Genomic DNA, 17,693 nt, shown 5'->3' with positions numbered 1-17,693 from the left:
TTTGTGCTAGAATGCATCAGTCACGTTTATTAGATGGGAGCTGTAGATTTACAGCAGTAGTAGGAAAGCATTTCTGGCAGGGAATATTGGCTTTGTCTTGTCCCTTCATAATGAAATTGTAGATTGTAAATTATTCATGATTCCAGCACTACTTGGTAAGGAAGATAGTCTCCCTCTGCTGGAAGCTGGCATAGGATAAACCATGTACTAAAAATGTACAAAAATCAAACCTAGCAATATACAAATAAAAATGCATTTACTTTAGGAAAGCAATATTAGGTCTACTACCTTTTTCTGTTATATTACTTGCTGCCTGCTGTTTCTTACCTTCTTTTATAAAGTGGTTAGTTTACAAATGAAGAACAAAAGGTATTCATAGATGAATGTACCTGTAATAGGTATGCATTAAGGATTTAATCATAATGTCAAAATAGACAGTGTAGTTATGGAAGACATTTTTCCCAAGAACACACTGGAGACCAAAGCTGTATAATCCTCATTTTTTTGTTTGCTTACTTGATGATTGTTTTAAATCTTCTACAGCATGTTTTTAACAAAGGTAATGTTGTCATTTTGTCTGTAAAAGTGTAGTAAAAGAGCAGATGCTTTGTTATGCCAGGGCATGCCCTGTTCTTTCCAAAAATCCAGGTCAGGCATCCTTACCATCAGCAGAATGTAGAGTTGGGGAATCTGACCTTCAATTGGGCATCTGTTTTTACTCTATTTGATTAGATTTTTTTTTTTTTTAAAAGTCGTTCTCTTAAAAGATTTGGAAAAAGTTTCTGTCGCCCTGTCTCCGCCTTTAAGCAAGCTAGCATGGCTATATGTGTGCTGGCATCCAAAGGCTGAAATGAGTGCAGATATAGAAGGGAATAGGAAGGGAATGTTGACACCCAGCAGAGATTAATGTCCAATGTGTAAAGTGGGTCATCTACTGCATCCATCATGGCTGACATAGGTTTAAAATAATTACAGCATTAATTCTATGGGATTTAATAGGGTCATAAATATTTGAGACATTCCTTACCAGTATGTATTAAACTTCTCTTGGAACTCAAATTATATTTTAGCACACCCAGATCTAAATTTAATGTACAGTAGCACATTACCTGAACTGAAGTTCTAGCTAATGAGAAATACATAAAGGCATACTATTAAATTCTGCAAAATATTAACTACTCTTCAGAAAGTGCAGAATAGTTTACACAGTAGTGCCACATTATAAATGGTTTATAATTGTATTTCTCCTCCAACTTGAATACGGATAAAAGAAAAGGAGTTCTTAAAATTTTGCAGTGTAGTTGTAAATAATATTGGTTATTTTCATTCTGCGCTGTGAACGCAAATAAAACAATTCTATGAACACAGAGGAAAGACAGCCTTTCAGTCAATTATGTAATTGTATCTGAGTTATTTTATAATGTCTACTAGTAATTCTCATTCTAACATGTGCTTAATTTTATCTTGTACCTGGGAACGGACCAAAAGAAAATTGAAGACATCGTATTTCCATGGCAACAATACAAGCACAGCAGCCCTCTGAAGAGGCAGAAGAGAGACTGGGTTATTCCTCCAATCAACCTACCAGAAAATTCCAGAGGACCTTTTCCTCAGGAATTAGTTAGGGTAAGAAAGTTAATAGAAATGTGGTTTCAGTGTCCCTTGGAGAGCTCTTGAAGAGAATGATGTCTTGTTCATAGTCCAAACGTTTATCAGAGTCTTTTGGGCTGATTTATGTTGCTGCCTCTGTGCATATTGGGCTGGGCTGCATTTTCTATTTTATTTTTTTTTAAGTTGCCCCTGTCCCTCCTGTACTGGTGGAAGGTGACCTTGGTTTGGGTGGCAGGCGCTGTGATAACTTCCTTAAGTGGTTAAGGAGGATCTCTGGTGGTTCAGGAGTTCTCTAGTCTTCTGCACTGAAGTTTTCCACCTGGGAGAGGAGGAGCGCACCAGGAGGCAGGAGGAAACAGGATGCGACAGGGTGAGGGCACTAGTTGCTCCATAGGATTCTGCAGCACGGATCTGGCCATTGTCAGGAGCCCAGCACAGGAGAGGGCTTCCAACCGTGGTACTGGTTGGTCATGACCAACTTCTGTGAGGGTTTGTTGGAACTTGGTAGAGCATTAGCCCAAGTTGCTACGATATAGTTTTGCTCTGCTTTGTTGATGAGCAGTGCTGGTGATTCACCTGCGCCTCACAGATGCACTGCCCTTTAACTTTTCCCTTGGAAGAAGAAACCAAAGTTCAGTCTTTAAACAAAAATGGCAAGTTTCTAAAGGGCTACTGCCAGTAGCAGAAGAGAATCCATAGCTTTGTTCTGAAAAGATACAGAAGGGGGGAAAAAACAAAACAAACTTTTTATTTCTTATGTAGTTTTATGACAGTATATGTTTCCTCTAGGATCTAAATGATTCTGTTTAAGGCAAAAATGCTTATTTGTTTTGGTTTAATACAATTGATCCTATTATGAGAAATAAAGAGGGATAATTTTACGTTCCTGAAAATTCATGGACCAACTTTCTAACAAAAAGCGCAGCTGAAAACCTCAAACTTTATACTAACTTTATACCATTTCCCGAATAATTATTTTTACGAGTTTAACTTAAAGATGGAAAAAAAAAAAGAGCTGCTGTTCGTCTTGGCAGCAGTCACGCCCATTGGTTGTTTGTAACTAATGTAAATATTATCTTTTTTTGACATGTAGATTAGGTCCGATCGTGATAAAAGCCTCTCGCTACGGTACAGTGTGACTGGCCCAGGAGCCGACCAACCTCCAACAGGCATCTTCATCATCAACCCCATCTCAGGACAGCTGTCTGTGACAAAGCCTTTAGACCGGGAGCAGATTGCTTCTTTTCATGTAAGAGTTTAATTTGCCATAAATCAGATTATCAAATTGAAGATTAACATCTGCTTCAAACATGACTTGAGCAGCCAGCATTTAGTTTTCTATGAGATATGATTTTGAAGAGTTTGTAGCAGATTTGTATTTATTGTACTTACTAAGGCTAACTCTTCCTATGATTAAGCAGCTTAAATACATTAATATATGTAAACGGTGATTAAATGCATTTAGATAAAGTAATTTTAAAAGATTGAAATATGGATACTGTAGCTTATAATTCAAATACAGACCATTGATCACAGTCTCCACTGTATTGTATATTTTTCAAAAGTTTACTTTTCATTCAGCAACTTAAATTAGGATGTGACTGCTATTAGAATTGCAGCAGCTGTGATTTGAGAAATGGATGGGAAGAATAACCTACCAATTTTCATTTTCAGGGGCAAATCTAAGCATTTTAATGGAATTGTAAATTAAGTCTGTCAGCTTATGAAAATGATATTCTTTGCTCTAAAGAAATTGACAAAGTATACCACGGATTCCAGTATTAGTGGAAAAGAAAGGTTTGAAGGAAGGGGGGAGACCAGGAGGTGACCTAAAGTTGTCTCTGCTTTTGAAACACCACGCTGAAATCATTACAGAAGTCGCTCAGCTCCTAGAGAGTGTTTCCAGCATGTCGTGGATTAAAACACTCCTTGCCTCGCGTTCCAGGAAGCCCTTCGAGTGCTGCTCCGAACAGAGGAGGCAGCAGGAGGCATCTGGGGGGAGGCAGGGGGGGAACGCCTCTCACAAGAGCACGACAGCTCTGGCATCTACAAGATTTTTGCTGGCATTGGCAATTCAAGATTTACTGACTTAGGAATTTAAATGTTATGAGTTGTTTTCCAGAGTGGTGAGTTAGTAATGCCCTCTTGTTCCTTTCTAACAAGTTTGTAGCCAAAACATACATATGTGTGTGTGTACACGCACACACACATATATATAAAAATATATATAATGGGCATCAGCAGGAGTGACGACAGGAAAAAGTTGCTCTTTTGCCTAGCAATTGTCTGGTTCTGGCCTGGATACCTAGGTTTAAACTTTCAGAAAATACTGTGTTCCTTTTTTTGTGGCTGTCCAATTTAAGGTGATTTAGGTAAACCTGGCTGTCAAAGGTAGTTACTCAGTCCTTTTTGACAATGAGGGCATTAAATCTAAGTGTCTCAGTATCTTTGAAACTCAGTCCATAAACAATACCTTAATTTTAGTCTGGAATTTCCGTGTGTTTACTGACAGTGATTTATCACAAACCTTACCTTGGTGTTCCAGGTAGCACAAGTCTGTTCTATAAACTTTTCCTATGCATTCATGTCTATTCAATATCTATAATATCAGTAAAGAATTTTTGAAAATGATGCCAGTGTTCCTTCCCTATAGATTATTAATAAGGTTCTATCTGGTTGCTATAAATCTGCATATTTCTAGAGTATGCTTTCTAATCGTCATTACTAAAATCAGATTTATATATGACAGTAGGCACTGGTATTAATCGAAATTACATGATTCGAAATCATTTTCAATAAATCGAAGTAAATCTGCAATTTAGAATAATTTAGAAGTCTGAACAGTAGTTCCATGAGCAACCTGAAAACTCAAATGTTGTCGATATGAGGAAGCAGTGGAGGATAACAAAATACATTGAGCTAAAAATATCTGGTCTGAAACTTCCTGCCAACGTTATTGTATCTATTTGTGCCTGTATGTTGTGCAAATTCTAATATTTTTAATGATGTTTGCAGCTGAGAGCGCACGCAGTGGATGTAAATGGAAACCAGGTGGAAAATCCTATTGACATTGTTATTAATGTCATTGATATGAATGACAACAGACCTGAATTCTTACACCAGGTTTGGAATGGGACAGTCCCTGAAGGATCGAAGCCAGGTAATACGTGGGCTTTCAAAGTCTGTGCAGTAACGGTGAAGGTGATGAATAGGGTGGCTTCAGACCTTGTAACACTTTCAGAGGTGTCTTACTAGTGTGATGAGCAAAATCTCTTATTATTTCATGTTATTTTTAATTCAGTTTTTAGTACGCTAGGATTAATTTCCCAAAGAAGAAAGTATTATGTACATAAACTAAAACAGAGCAGTCTTTAAGAATATGACTTTTAGGTTCCTGTTTTGGAAAATCCTATTTATAGTGTCGCAGTTCTTACAGTTATGTTCATGATAGCCATTGACGTTCATTTAGTTGACAGCTCAGGGTATTAGAGACTTCTGAAATACCAGCAGATCCAGTTCTAGTTCTGAATCTCAGAGGCTTTGGAAATACTGGGATTTGAAATCAAACAGTTTCATTTGAATTGTCGAGAAAACCCTAAACGTTGTTCACATTTCATTAAAATTCTAATTGGCTCAGACTAAAGTTTGCACTGTGGCTGAAACCACTTTCTTAATTTGTCAGTAGTGCAAAATGAATTCTTCAGAAAGGTTAGCCCAAGAAACGTATTTTCTCACTTTGCAGTGTTGACTTGGCATTTGAGATGAAAAGAACATGCATCTCAAAGACCTTTAAAAGAGTATTATTTACACTGATTTTCAATCATTATCAGTATGTGCACCAATTCTGAAAATTAATTATATTTCCTTTGGCCCAATTAATAACATTTTTAGCTAAACGTAAGGAGCTCTTTTGTTACAGAAATGTTATTTGTGGCAGAATTGTAGGATTTCATTGTTTATGGAGCTTCTTCAGTTCTAAGCAAATCTGATATTTTATAAACACGAAGTATTTTTATCTCCTCTTATGTATTTTAATTACTCTGTTGGTGAGTCTTGGGTTTAACCAGTTTGTTTTAAGTAAGGGAAGGAATGTTTGGAGTTTACCAAAAGAAATACATTCTTTGACCATTGCTTGTAAGTGATCTTGTGTAATCTGAGTAAACTGTTTATATAACATCAATTATTTATCTTGCTGCTAGGAACCTACGTGATGACCGTTACAGCCATCGATGCTGATGATCCCAATGCACAGAATGGGATGCTGAGATACAGAATCTTGTCACAGGCACCGAGCAGCCCCTCTCCAAACATGTTTACAATCAACAACGAGACTGGTGACATTATCACCGTAGCAGCTGGGCTTGACAGAGAGGTACGGCAGGTCTCAATCCCATAGGCTGGCTTGTACTTAATATTGTGAAGAAGCACGTTTTTTGCTAGTAATTTATGAATTCTTCTCTCCCTCCCTGGTCTGTACTTTCTCCCTGGAAAAAAACTGGACCCGTGTGTTCTGTATATGTCACTCTTGTTTCCATGGGGTCGTGGAAAGGATCTTGTCTCAAAAGCCTGTTTGTTTTTAAGGAACAGGCACACACAGAGCGATGCAGATAAGGATCTCAGGTGCTCAGCCTGGGTGCTGAGATGTGAGGTGCTCCTCGGCTACAAGCCTTTCCTCTTGATGAGCTCCATAGGCAAGGAGTAGATGGAAAATGGAATTGACTATATGTTTTATTTATTTTGGAAGCTCCAGGAGAGCTTCTGTCTTCCCTCTGTCCTCTTCCTTGCTCCTCACAGAGAGGTGGCAAATATTTGAAATCTTCTGGATGCCGTGTTGCTAATTTCAGATCAGTAATTCTCTGATCTGAATTTTACTTATTAAAATAAACCAGGAAAAATCTTACCAATTTTAAAATTTGAAAGCATGTGTCTAAGAAATAAACCACTCAGTAATACAAACTGTGTAGATAGAGACTTGTCTCAAGGCCTGGACACACATTCAAACACTTTAAAAAAAAAAATAAAAAAAATAATCTCTGACTGTCAATAATTCCCTGCTACATGCTGGGCAAGTCCTGTTCTGTCTAGACAGTTCTTCACCGTTGCCCACCACCGGAGAAGAAAGATGCCAGATCCTCTGCTCTGGTTCACCCATCTGTGAGGTGGGAATAAAAATATTTCCCTCCCAACTCCAGATCTGTCACATGGACTAGCTGTGCTTTTGAACCACTTGAAAACTTAAGAAGAGATAAACATTATTTTATAAACAAACTATAAAATCCAAACAAATCTTATTTCAACACATGTTTTTTCAACTTCTGTTTTACTAACCTCATTTGAGCTCATTAAATCTGAAGCTTTTTTAAACTGGATTTGCTGTTCAGCTTTTAGCTGTTCGCTTATACTTATGTAAAATGGAGAACAAAAATATTTCTGATGCTCTGCGTCGGCTGTTAATATTCTGATGCATTTCAGTTTGAAAGGGGCAATCAGGAGATTTGAAAAGCTAAACAGACTGTTAGATATTGTAATTAAGTTTTAAAATTTTATTAATGTTAATTCTATTTAAGTTGGTTTTGAAGAGGATGGATTTGAGGAGAGGAAAACCCTGAACTTCACTGTACTGCCCTATTAAATTAAAAGAATGATGGGCAGCTTTGCCCTTGTTTTTAAAATCCCCTGGTCATCTTTGACAGGTGAACTTTCAGAAGGACATAGCGATAACTCTGAGTTTTATTACTCAGTGACTAGCTGTACTGGAGTGATTTAGCTTGGAAGAAACCGGCTGTCTGTGGAGCTTAGGCCCTCGCATTAACAGTTGGAAAAGCCTTGTCATTTACCATCAGTTTTCCTGATGGATCACTGTGCTGATACCCAAATGAGTATTTATAAACATTTCTTGCACATGTTGAGTATTAATGATTAATGTTAAATCATTCAAATATTAAATTAGACTAATAAGAGATAAAATGGTTTCCTTCCCAAGCCATTGCTCTGCTTCCTTCATTTCCTGAGTCATTTCATGGATGTCAATTAAATTAAAATGACCAGGAGCCTAGAAAGCCAGATCGGAATTGAGCAGGTCTCTTGACTGTGGCCTGGGGAGTGCCTCGTTGCACAAGTTTTCCTTGTTGCCCAAGTTTCCTTGTTGCCCAGGAACCTTAACTGGGCTACCCACTTCAGCCATTCTGCCCTTTTCTCTTAAGCCTGACTCTCTTTCTAAAGCTCTAGTTAGGCTCATAAAATAGTAGACAGGATTTTAAATTCTTAAGTTGCGTGACCCATGATTTGCGGGAGCATATGTGTTGTAGGCATTAAAAAAAAAAAAAGTAGTTCCTCTGATGGCATTCCTCATCTGCTAGTATTTTAGGTCAACATACACAATGCATTATCTGTGCTAATGTGCACAGGAGGAGAGTTGCTTGAGTAGGGGACTCAGCTAAAGGCAGAAGAAGTCTTTCACTTGCTGTCCCAAATGATGCTCTTTCATGAGATCCAGCTGTTCTCATTTCTTCTGCTATTGCTGTGGAATTCACTTCAGCATTAAAACATCTGCCTTAGTGCTGGAGGTGCCGAAGAAGTCAGGCAGGGTACTTAAATTTACACACTGACATTCCTGCCTCACGTGAGGTTAATTCAGTGAAGTGCTCTTTTATTTGGCTTGTGTTGAAATGGAAAGATGTGAGCTGATGAGGTCTGCGTTCTGTCTTGAAGCTGCCAGTTCGTTTTCGGATGTGTTGCTGCAAAGCCTCTGTGCAGGCTGCTGACACGGCTTATTCCTGGCTCCTTCTCAACCTGCAGTTAAAAGAGGAGAGCCACCTCCCTCAGTTCCCCCATGCTTGGAAAGTTGTGCCCTTGTCGATTTCTGAAATTTCATTCCCAGCAGTTGATCTTCTGTGTTTGAGTGCTGGAAGGGAGGGAAAACAAACAAAACCACATATATGCTGTCTTTTGGGGCACTTCTAGTGTGCTGTTTCTGTTGGAAATAAATAAGAAGATTGTACGGAAGTGGAGTCTCCGTGTAATAATAATGGAGTTTCCTTAATGAAATTTGCTTCTTGGGATCAATGTGTTAAGACCCAGATGAATCAGAAGCACCTGCTGTTTCAATAACGTAGAATCATCTGGCTGCAAGATTTGCTTCAATACTGCTCTAGATTTTATTGCTTCGCGATAAGTAAAGTGGTATATATATATTTATTTTTTTTTCATGGATGAAAGTGGTAAAAGTATTTCTTTGATTCCCTTGTGACTGTTGCTCTTGTTGGTGTCATGAAGGAAACCTTCAGGATGTTTACTGAAGCCTTTTGAAGGTCACTGTGCGAGTATGTTTTCCAAGCCAGAATTTGTATACATACTTATGCATTATTAAACATATATATTGCATTTCTGTATAAATAATATTAGTCTTGCTTTTTTAAAGAACTGTGGGGTGCATATGCAGTAGTACAGATTTGAGGTGTGTTTGTAAGGGTTCCTTTGTGAAAGAGGACATGAGCATAAATTATCCTCAGTGGGAGATAAAGATTCATACAGCTTTTTTTAAAAACTTGTTTTATTCAGTGGCTCATATTTGCTGCTTGGAAGTGTGCATAACCATTAGATCTCTAATGTTTGTCGTTGTGTCTGGCCAAAATTTGGAAGAAAGTTAGACATTATCAGTGGAATTGTCTTTGCGGATTTTTTGTATGGATACCCATAGTCCCTTTTTGTAAAGAGTTTCCATGAGGAAGTCATCTGTCTCACAGCCCAGTCTTTAAGTAGTGGGAGAAGATAAGGTACCGAGTAGAAAAAACTGTGATTTTCTTTGTTTTGCCAGAGGGTTTTTTGCCAACGTTAGTAAACCATTCATGAAAGTGGTATTTCAAAGTAATAGCAGCTTCTTATGTTTGTACGTTTCCTTTTGGAAAGAACTGAATGCTAACACCTAGCTATCTTTGAGCTGGGAAATGCCAGATTTGAAACTGAACTGGTAAATGGAAAAGCACACACAATATTTGCATTTCACGGTGGAAACCGTCGATGAGTTAAAATCAACTTCTCAGCAACTCTACACAAAAAAAAAAAAATCATCTTTCTACCTGGTCGTTTGTTTTGTTTTTGTTTTGTTTTTTTTTTTCTTAACACAATCGCATCAACTTTGTTTTGAAGAGCGAGCCAGTTTGTGGTCAGTTCTTCCTTGTGCTGGGGGGAGCCCTGGCCCCGCTCCAGCCCTGCCGGGAGAGCGGAGCCGCTACCACTGGCACACACAGCGACGAGAGGAGGAGGAGATGGCCATCCTCAGACGGGGTGTTTAACATTTATGGAAATAACCCGTGCGGTTGCTCCCTCCCCCTTTCTCCCAGTGCCCCCACTCATCTCCGTTAGCCTTGACATCTTCGGTTTCCATAACGATCGCAAGAAGTTGCAACAGCAGTTTTATACTTGGGCTCGGCTGAAACAAAACCTTGGCAGTTGTGGCCGTTTGGCCAACGAACCTGCCTTGGCTCAGTTCTCTTAAATGCTTTTGAGGACTTAGCCTGTTTTAGTGTAAACTGCACTCTTGTGCTTTTCCCCATTTGAAAAGCATTTTTAAATCTGTGAGAGCAGCATTAACTGTATAAAGTGGTTTCCATTTTTGAGAGTAGGAAGCAGGCGGCCTGTCCTCGTCTCAGTGATATTTGAAGGAAATCAAGCAGTAGTTCACTGTAGCAAGGTGCAGCCTGGTGCTGCACTCCTGTGGCACAAATTCTGCTCCTGTCGTTTCGGGTGATGCTAACTAGAAGAAACAGTGTGATAGGCTCCATTGCTTAGCAAAGTGCAATTTCGGAAACACCTGCTGTCCTAAGGTAATGTTAGTTTTGTCTAAAACTTATGTTGATGTCATTTTGTGTTTTAGAAAGTACAACAATATACATTAATAATTCAAGCTACGGACATGGAAGGAAACCCAACATATGGTCTTTCAAACACAGCAACTGCTGTCATCACTGTCACAGATGTCAATGACAATCCTCCAGAGTTCACCGCCATGACTGTAAGTACAGGGTGGGAGTAACTGAAGGATGTGCGTATTTATAACCATTCCCCGCTTTTCTCGTTACATTCACAGAGAGTAAATATTTATTACTTACTAAATAGTGTACTGACAGGCAGAATTGAAGTACGTCCAGAATACATATCCCTTAGTTACGGTACTCTGCTTAGGCCAAAAGGCAAAAGCTGACAAGGTAATCAAACCATCAGTTTTCTGAGTGGCCTCAGGTAAACTTCGTTAGCTAAATTGTGAGAGCTCCAGTGGAGAGAGATGCGCTCCCTAACATTGCTGAATGCTCAGTATGGCGTGGTTCTTGTGTGCTTCTGCAGCCGAGGAAAAATGTTTTCTTATTTTTGCAGTTCTACGGGGAAGTACCAGAAAACAGGGTGGATGTGATCGTAGCGAATCTGACGGTAACGGATAAAGATCAGCCCCACACGCCTGCATGGAATGCAATGTACCGAATGACTGGAGGAGACCCGACAGGTCGATTCACCATCCTGACTGATCCCAATAGCAACGATGGGCTGGTGACAGTTGTGAAGGTAAGAGATGCTTGTGCTTCAGAGAATTAAGCAGAGATGGAAGAAGTGGGAGAACGTTGCGGGGGGGAAATGTGAATTCCTGAGGCCAGCACAAGTCTGGAAAGTTAAATGGATGGGCACTGTCTGTCTTGCAGAAGTAAGCCATCCATCTCTTGGAGCATTTTCTTGCTTACGCTATCAGTAGCATTCCAACTGATCAGTTTTAAAAAATAAGATGAGGTTGTTGAAAATGACAGATTTTGAAGCTCTATTTGCCAAAAGATAGGAATTAGTCTGTGAAAAAGCATTTGCTTAGTGTTTGTTGCTAGTGTAAAGAAACAGCTTCCTAACTCCTGGCCTCCATTAGTACTCACGCTTGTTATCTGCAGGTTTTTTGTCAACATGTTCCCATTAAAGGAACAGATATAGGCAGTCAAGGGACAATCAGAGAGGAAAAAGTGATAGGTGGGAGGCTACTTCTACAAGAGGCTTTTAAAGACTGGCTATTTTTAAAACCTCACTTAAATACCTTTTATGGAATAACCTGTCTTATCTTCATTCTCTAGCCAACAAAGCTCTGTGTTGAGGGGTGACTTATTTCAAGTGATAATAACAATGTGGTTCTATAATTAAACCTGCCAGGCAAGTAGCCACCTTTCCTCGCGGCCCTCTGATAAGTGTCTCATCTCTGAGTTGGCCTGTCTGGTTTTGGCTGATCCACTTACGAAGTCAAGTGTGAGATGCCAGTGTTCCCATTTGGAAATTAAAACATTCTCTCTCCCCCCCTTCCTTTTATTTTTATTTTTTTTATCTTCTCAGTATCTAGGTGAGGAAAAGATACAGTTTTTGTACAGCTATAGTGGTAATTCACACTAGGTATTTTTTTTAAGAACTGTCTCTGTTTTATAACTGCATTTCCCCAGAGGTACCAATTGTTATATTGCAGTCTTCCAGCAAGAATTATGTGAGTGTCTGTGCTTTGCAATTAGGCACATAAGCATCTTTTTCAGATCTAGGAATGGTATCAAACCAGAACCATCTGGAAAAGTGAATTTAAAAAATGCACAGATTAAACTAAAGTATTACAAAGAGAAGCAAGCCTAAGATTCCAGATCCCTAACCTGTTTGATATGGCTTCGTTCACTTACAAATTTATTTTTAACAAATTCTATCCCTTCTACTGCCTGAGTACCTCAGTGCTTTGCTACACCTGCCCAGGTTTAACAGCAGAGTAGCAGCATGTGGGAGCCTCGCTGGAAAAAGAACTTTTTCCTACAAATACAAGGGAATGATGGGCCTGTTCGTAGCCATGCATACCATCTGAAATCAGACTCTCTTAAACAGCATAGGAAAATCAGGCTGAGGTGATAAATGGCAGTTCTGCAGTCTGGCCAGCAGCACTCCTTTAAGCACCCAGACATGGGAAGAGTTGGAAGCCTCCCTACAGTTTTTATTGGCAGTGCAATGAGTTGATCTGTCAACCTGTAATGAAGATTGGATTGTCTCTTGTCACTGACTTCATACTGTTACGTGCCAACTGCCCCTGTAAAGTACAGGCTTCCCTTAAGTCTAGAATCAGTACGAGTTGTACAGTGCATAGTACTAAGGTGAATCAGGTGTCGGGGAATGCCTCACCCCTATGCAGCACGGCAGAGGAACTCTAGCCTCAAACTGGTTTTACTCCTTAAATTGGACTTCTGGCTCAGTGAGGAAGACCCCAAACCGAAGGTTGTCTGGACTGTGGTATAGCAGCAGTAGGATTAGCCGGGACTACAAAGAGTCTTTCTAGTGAAATGTTAAGCACATAGGAATCCCTGATCTGTGGGGCTAGGTATGGTCATGAACTTGTTTGAAGGAAACCTTTGTCATAACAGAGAGAGGCAGGTTTCTCTCCCCAGGAGAGCTCCTCAGGAGGTGCATCTGCTCACGCGAGTGCCTGGCACACAGCTGGGAGTTTCTATATCATTTTCTGATTAAATTACTTGTTCCCTCAGTTACCACTAACGGCAGTACCAGAGTAAGTTAAGCCAAAGAATGACAAGATTTCTAGCTGTTTTGACTTCAGAACTGCTGCTGCTAAGCAAAACCCCAACCCAGTCTCCTGTTGAGGTGTTACATTGATTGCATTCTCTTTAGGCTCTGTGCTCATTTTTGAGAAAAGCAGTGCAAGTAATATTTAAAAATGTGCTTTAAAGTAAAAATGTTATTGTATGCTCTTCGCTATCGTAAGTAGATGTCAACACTTTCTGCTCTTTGCTTTTCCCAGCCTATTGACTTCGAGACCAACAGGATGTTTGTACTTACCGTAGCTGCGGAAAATCAAGTGCCTTTGGCTAAGGGGATTCAGCATCCTCCCCAGTCAACAGCAACCGTGTCCATTACGGTCATTGATGTGAATGAGAGCCCATATTTTGTTCCAAACCCTAAGCTTGTACGTCAAGAAGAAGGGCTGCTTGCTGGTAGCATGTTGACTACTTTCACTGCTCAGGACCCAGATCGTTACATGCAGCAAACCTCTCTAAGGTCTATATTAACATTTTGCAGTTATTTAACAACTGGAATGCAATATCCATGTTCTAGAGTGGGTGGGGAGCAGAGACTGCTTACAAAATGGCTGCATTTACCATAGCACACAGCTATACTAATACCTCCTGTAGTGTTTGTGCAGCTTTCTCTAAAGAGATTTTTGGCTGTAGAGAGGGTGACTTGACCGGCATTCATAGATCTGTAAACTAGGTCATCTTCTAATGCTAAGTCCTACTACATCAAGGTAGAATGAAGTTATGCATGTGTATACATTATGCATATATTTGATGGTTGGACTCGATGATCCCAAGGGTCTTTCCCAACCTAAATGATTCTATGATTCTATACGAGGCATCCCAGCAAATTCAGTCAGAGCAGACACATGCTAGTGTGAATTAAGATTATTTGCAATTTAAATTAACCAATAATTTTGACATGGCAGCAATCCACAAATTGCTGATCAAATCTGAAGGGCTTTCTTCTCATTTATTCTCCAGCCATGCAAAGTGCTGCTGTTGTCCATCTGTGAACTCTTGTACTGATAGCTATGATCATAATTTAATCATAATTTGCCTAATGTCTTAAAACTATGCTAAATTAGAAAAGTGAAGAGGATGAAACATGGAAATCTTAAAAGCACGCATTCACATACCTTGTTTAAAACATGGTCATTAACCGCAAAGCTAAGGCGCAGCGACTAGCCTTGGACCAGGATTTAGGTTCCTAGCTTATCCAACAACTTTTTTAGTTCATGTGGAGGAAATTCCAAAACTTACTCGCTGTCTTTCCTTCCAAAATCAAGGTTCTTAAAATTTTATTTTGTCTTAATTTTGGTTAGCTGTTGCTGATTATTTTGCTCATTTCTGGACATAACATTGTAGACATGATAGCATGAGGACTTAAGGATATATGCATTTTTAATGACCTAAGATAGCTTGCACAGATCAAAGGTCAATTTATCAGATGGAAGGATGGTTTTGAAAGATACTCCTGTTTCAAATTAAGATGAGGAACATGCAGTAAAACCATGATCTCTAAAAAATTAAGTGATATTGGAAGCACTAGAATAATGCGAGTTAGTGCTACTCTAACACTCTTTATTCATTGTTACATCTCTCCTGTTCGCAGTGCTCTGATAAGATAAAAGTTAGTATGAACAACTCTAGCTACAGAACAAGCACGAAAGATCCTTAAGTAAATACTGTAATTGGATCTGAATATGCATGTTATATAGGTTATGGTAATTGTAAGATTTACAATCATACACGATAATTTATATGGCAGAGCACTTCAAGAATCTAAATGTAGGACTGTTTTAAATAAGTGCTTTCAAGAATTTTAGCAACAAGACTTAATAAATGGAAATTTGTGAAGTATTGTCTCCAAATTCCACAAATGTGTTCAGAATACAAATTAAAATACTAATATTGCCTTTGTCAGTATTTATGTTGGCAGATAAATAATGCATCTTGTGATCAATTACACAGGTACTCAAAACTTTCAGATCCTGCAAACTGGCTGAAAATTGACCCTGTTAATGGACAAATAACTACTACAGCTGTTCTGGACAGAGAGTCAATATATGTGCAAAATAATATGTATAATGCAACGTTTCTTGCTTCTGATAATGGTATGTAACAACATTGTATATTTATTCAAAAAGCTTTCTTCTGTGTGGTTGAATGGCATTCAGTTTTACTGGGACAGAGAGCAAGATGTGCTTAGAATACATCCAGTTGGAAGTCTGTATTAGTATCAGACTTTGTATATTTCCCACTACTCGGGAAGTGGGCTGAAAATTAATTCTGTGAGTTTGGAGAAAGGCACTGGCTTAGTTACGTTAGTTGAGTTTACAGAAAACTGAAAAACCCTGCAGAGGAGTGCAGTAGGCTGAGTGAATGAGCAGCATCAGTGGGCTTTATGGGGAGTAACGTGTTGAGGGAGCCATATTGTATTTTTCCACATTCAGGTTAGAGCAGCGTAGAGGAAAACAAAAACCGTGTCTTTTCAATGTCAGTTTGTTAATGACAATTAACAGTCTCTGCTCAGAAATGAGTCCTTTGAATTCAGCTGGAGTGCCGTACTGTTCATAGCTGATACCAGAAAGACGGGCAGGTGCAGCTAGGAACGTTCTCGCATTAGAGGGGAAAACTTAAACACTTGGGCTATTTATCATGGGGAGAAGACAAATGGTAAAATTTTGCAAACTGATACAGGATAGCAAACCTAGATCAACTATTTCTATCCTTTTGGCTCTGTTCTGGAGGAAAAAAAATTAAATGGAAGATTATGGGGCGTAGGGGTGGAATGAGAACGATTGCTAATTATACTGAGAAATTCAGTGCCACATGTTCACATAAATGTGTGACTTCACCAAGGTTTACGAAAGCATCACACATTATATATGGATAGCAAGAACGTCTAGAAGTAGCGTGCTGGAAGTCAGTATTAGAAAGAATTTAAATAGCACACTTGTGGTAAAGGGTGATGGTTAGTCTTAAAAGTTACAAAATAATTTCTCCAGAGGATAAACTATTCGAATTTTTCACCTTTTTCTTTGAAGCATTTGATGTGGACTGTCTCTGGAGAGGAACTAGCTGTCTGGTCAGTAAAGCGGCTGAGTCCCTGATGTCTGGATCTGCAGTTATTTGCTGAATTTTGCTGAGTAGGACAGTTTTTTTCTGAGGATAGATTATATAAGAATGTGTGTGTTACCAGGAGCAGTGACAGTGTTAGATTGGCTTGGTAAAGACAGAATCACAAAACTGAGGTGAACATATGTACGTGGTAATAGAAAAGTGTTGGTGTAGCTTAATTTAAGTAACTTTCCAATTGGAAACAAGCTCAATACGTTTTTCTTTTCTTTAAGGAATTCCCCCGATGAGCGGAACGGGCACGCTTCAGATATACCTGCTGGACATCAATGATAATGCCCCACAAGTGAATCCAAAAGAAGCCACAACTTGTGAAACACTGCAGCCTAACGCTATTAACATCACTGCTGTAGACCCCGACATAGATCCAAATGCGGGCCCGTTTGCCTTTGAGCTGCCTGACACACCTGCTAGTATTAAGAGGAATTGGACCATTGTTCGAATTAGTGGTAATCAACGTTACAGAAATCTTAATCGTTTTGAAGAAACTATTGCATATGCTTTTCTGTATTTTACTTTGGTGTTACTTCACAACATATATGAATTTGGCTAATATGAATAGGAAAGCACCTTAGTGTAAGTTGCCCAAAGAATAAGAAATTTTAAGAAAAGATGTTCACAGTAAGAAAGAAGTCTGTTGTCCCGAGTGTCATGTAGTGGGCTGAACAATAAATTAACACAGAGCCCAAAGATGAGCCATTTTTGCCAATAATGTTTTAAACCCACATAAGCAGTACATTACTTGTTAACAAGTGCCTTATTTTTCCACACAGGTGATCATGCCCAGCTCTCTTTAAGGATCAGGTTCTTGGAGGCTGGTATCTACGATGTGCCCATAGTAATTACGGATTCTGGAAATCCACATGCGTCTAGCACTTCTGTGCTGAAAGTGAAAGTTTGCCAATGTGACATAAATGGAGACTGCACTGATGTTGACCGGATCGTTGGGGCAGGGCTGGGCACTGGTGCCATCATTGCAATTCTGCTTTGTATCATCATCTTGCTCAGTGAGTAGATACATCTCTTAATCCTAAGTCTTCTATTCTTGCTTTGTGAGTGCCATCTTATGTTCTACTTCCATGTACCTTGACAAAGACAGAGGAATGATTGAAGACTAAAGTCCAAGAGTTGTTGCTGCTTAGTTTAATGTCTTGGACAAGTATGAAAACTTGCTGAAGGTAAAGGATTAGGAGTCTGTGAGGCAGATCATAACTAGCACTTGCATGGCAGTCAAGCCCCACAGTGGGTTTGTGAAAGAGATGGTCCATCTGTGCCCCTGGGCACTTATTACGTTACATCAGTGAGCGACCAGGTTGAAGATGTGATTATCCTGCAGACCTCTAGTGGTTTGATGCCATCCACAGC

The 17,693-nt window shown here is 39.3% G+C and overlaps 1 protein-coding gene across 1 annotated transcript in view; it reads left to right on the top strand.

Annotated features, from left to right (window-relative positions):
- Positions 1-17,693, top strand: part of CDH2 (cadherin 2) — a 119,674-nt gene that overhangs the window by 79,609 nt on the left and 22,372 nt on the right. The window contains exons 4-13 of the mRNA XM_074576893.1: positions 1,489-1,626; positions 2,705-2,860; positions 4,627-4,771; positions 5,811-5,983; positions 10,487-10,624; positions 10,984-11,169; positions 13,415-13,671; positions 15,162-15,304; positions 16,544-16,777; positions 17,102-17,335. Coding sequence (XP_074432994.1) covers positions 1,489-1,626; positions 2,705-2,860; positions 4,627-4,771; positions 5,811-5,983; positions 10,487-10,624; positions 10,984-11,169; positions 13,415-13,671; positions 15,162-15,304; positions 16,544-16,777; positions 17,102-17,335 — 1,804 coding nt within the window. The remainder of the gene's footprint in view (positions 1-1,488; positions 1,627-2,704; positions 2,861-4,626; positions 4,772-5,810; positions 5,984-10,486; positions 10,625-10,983; positions 11,170-13,414; positions 13,672-15,161; positions 15,305-16,543; positions 16,778-17,101; positions 17,336-17,693) is intronic.

This window comes from Larus michahellis, chromosome 2, assembly GCF_964199755.1.
Source record: "Larus michahellis chromosome 2, bLarMic1.1, whole genome shotgun sequence".
NCBI classification, from domain to species: Eukaryota; Metazoa; Chordata; class Aves; order Charadriiformes; family Laridae; genus Larus; species Larus michahellis.
Note: the sequence above shows the minus strand (reverse complement) of the source record. Positions and strands in the feature narration are given on the sequence as shown.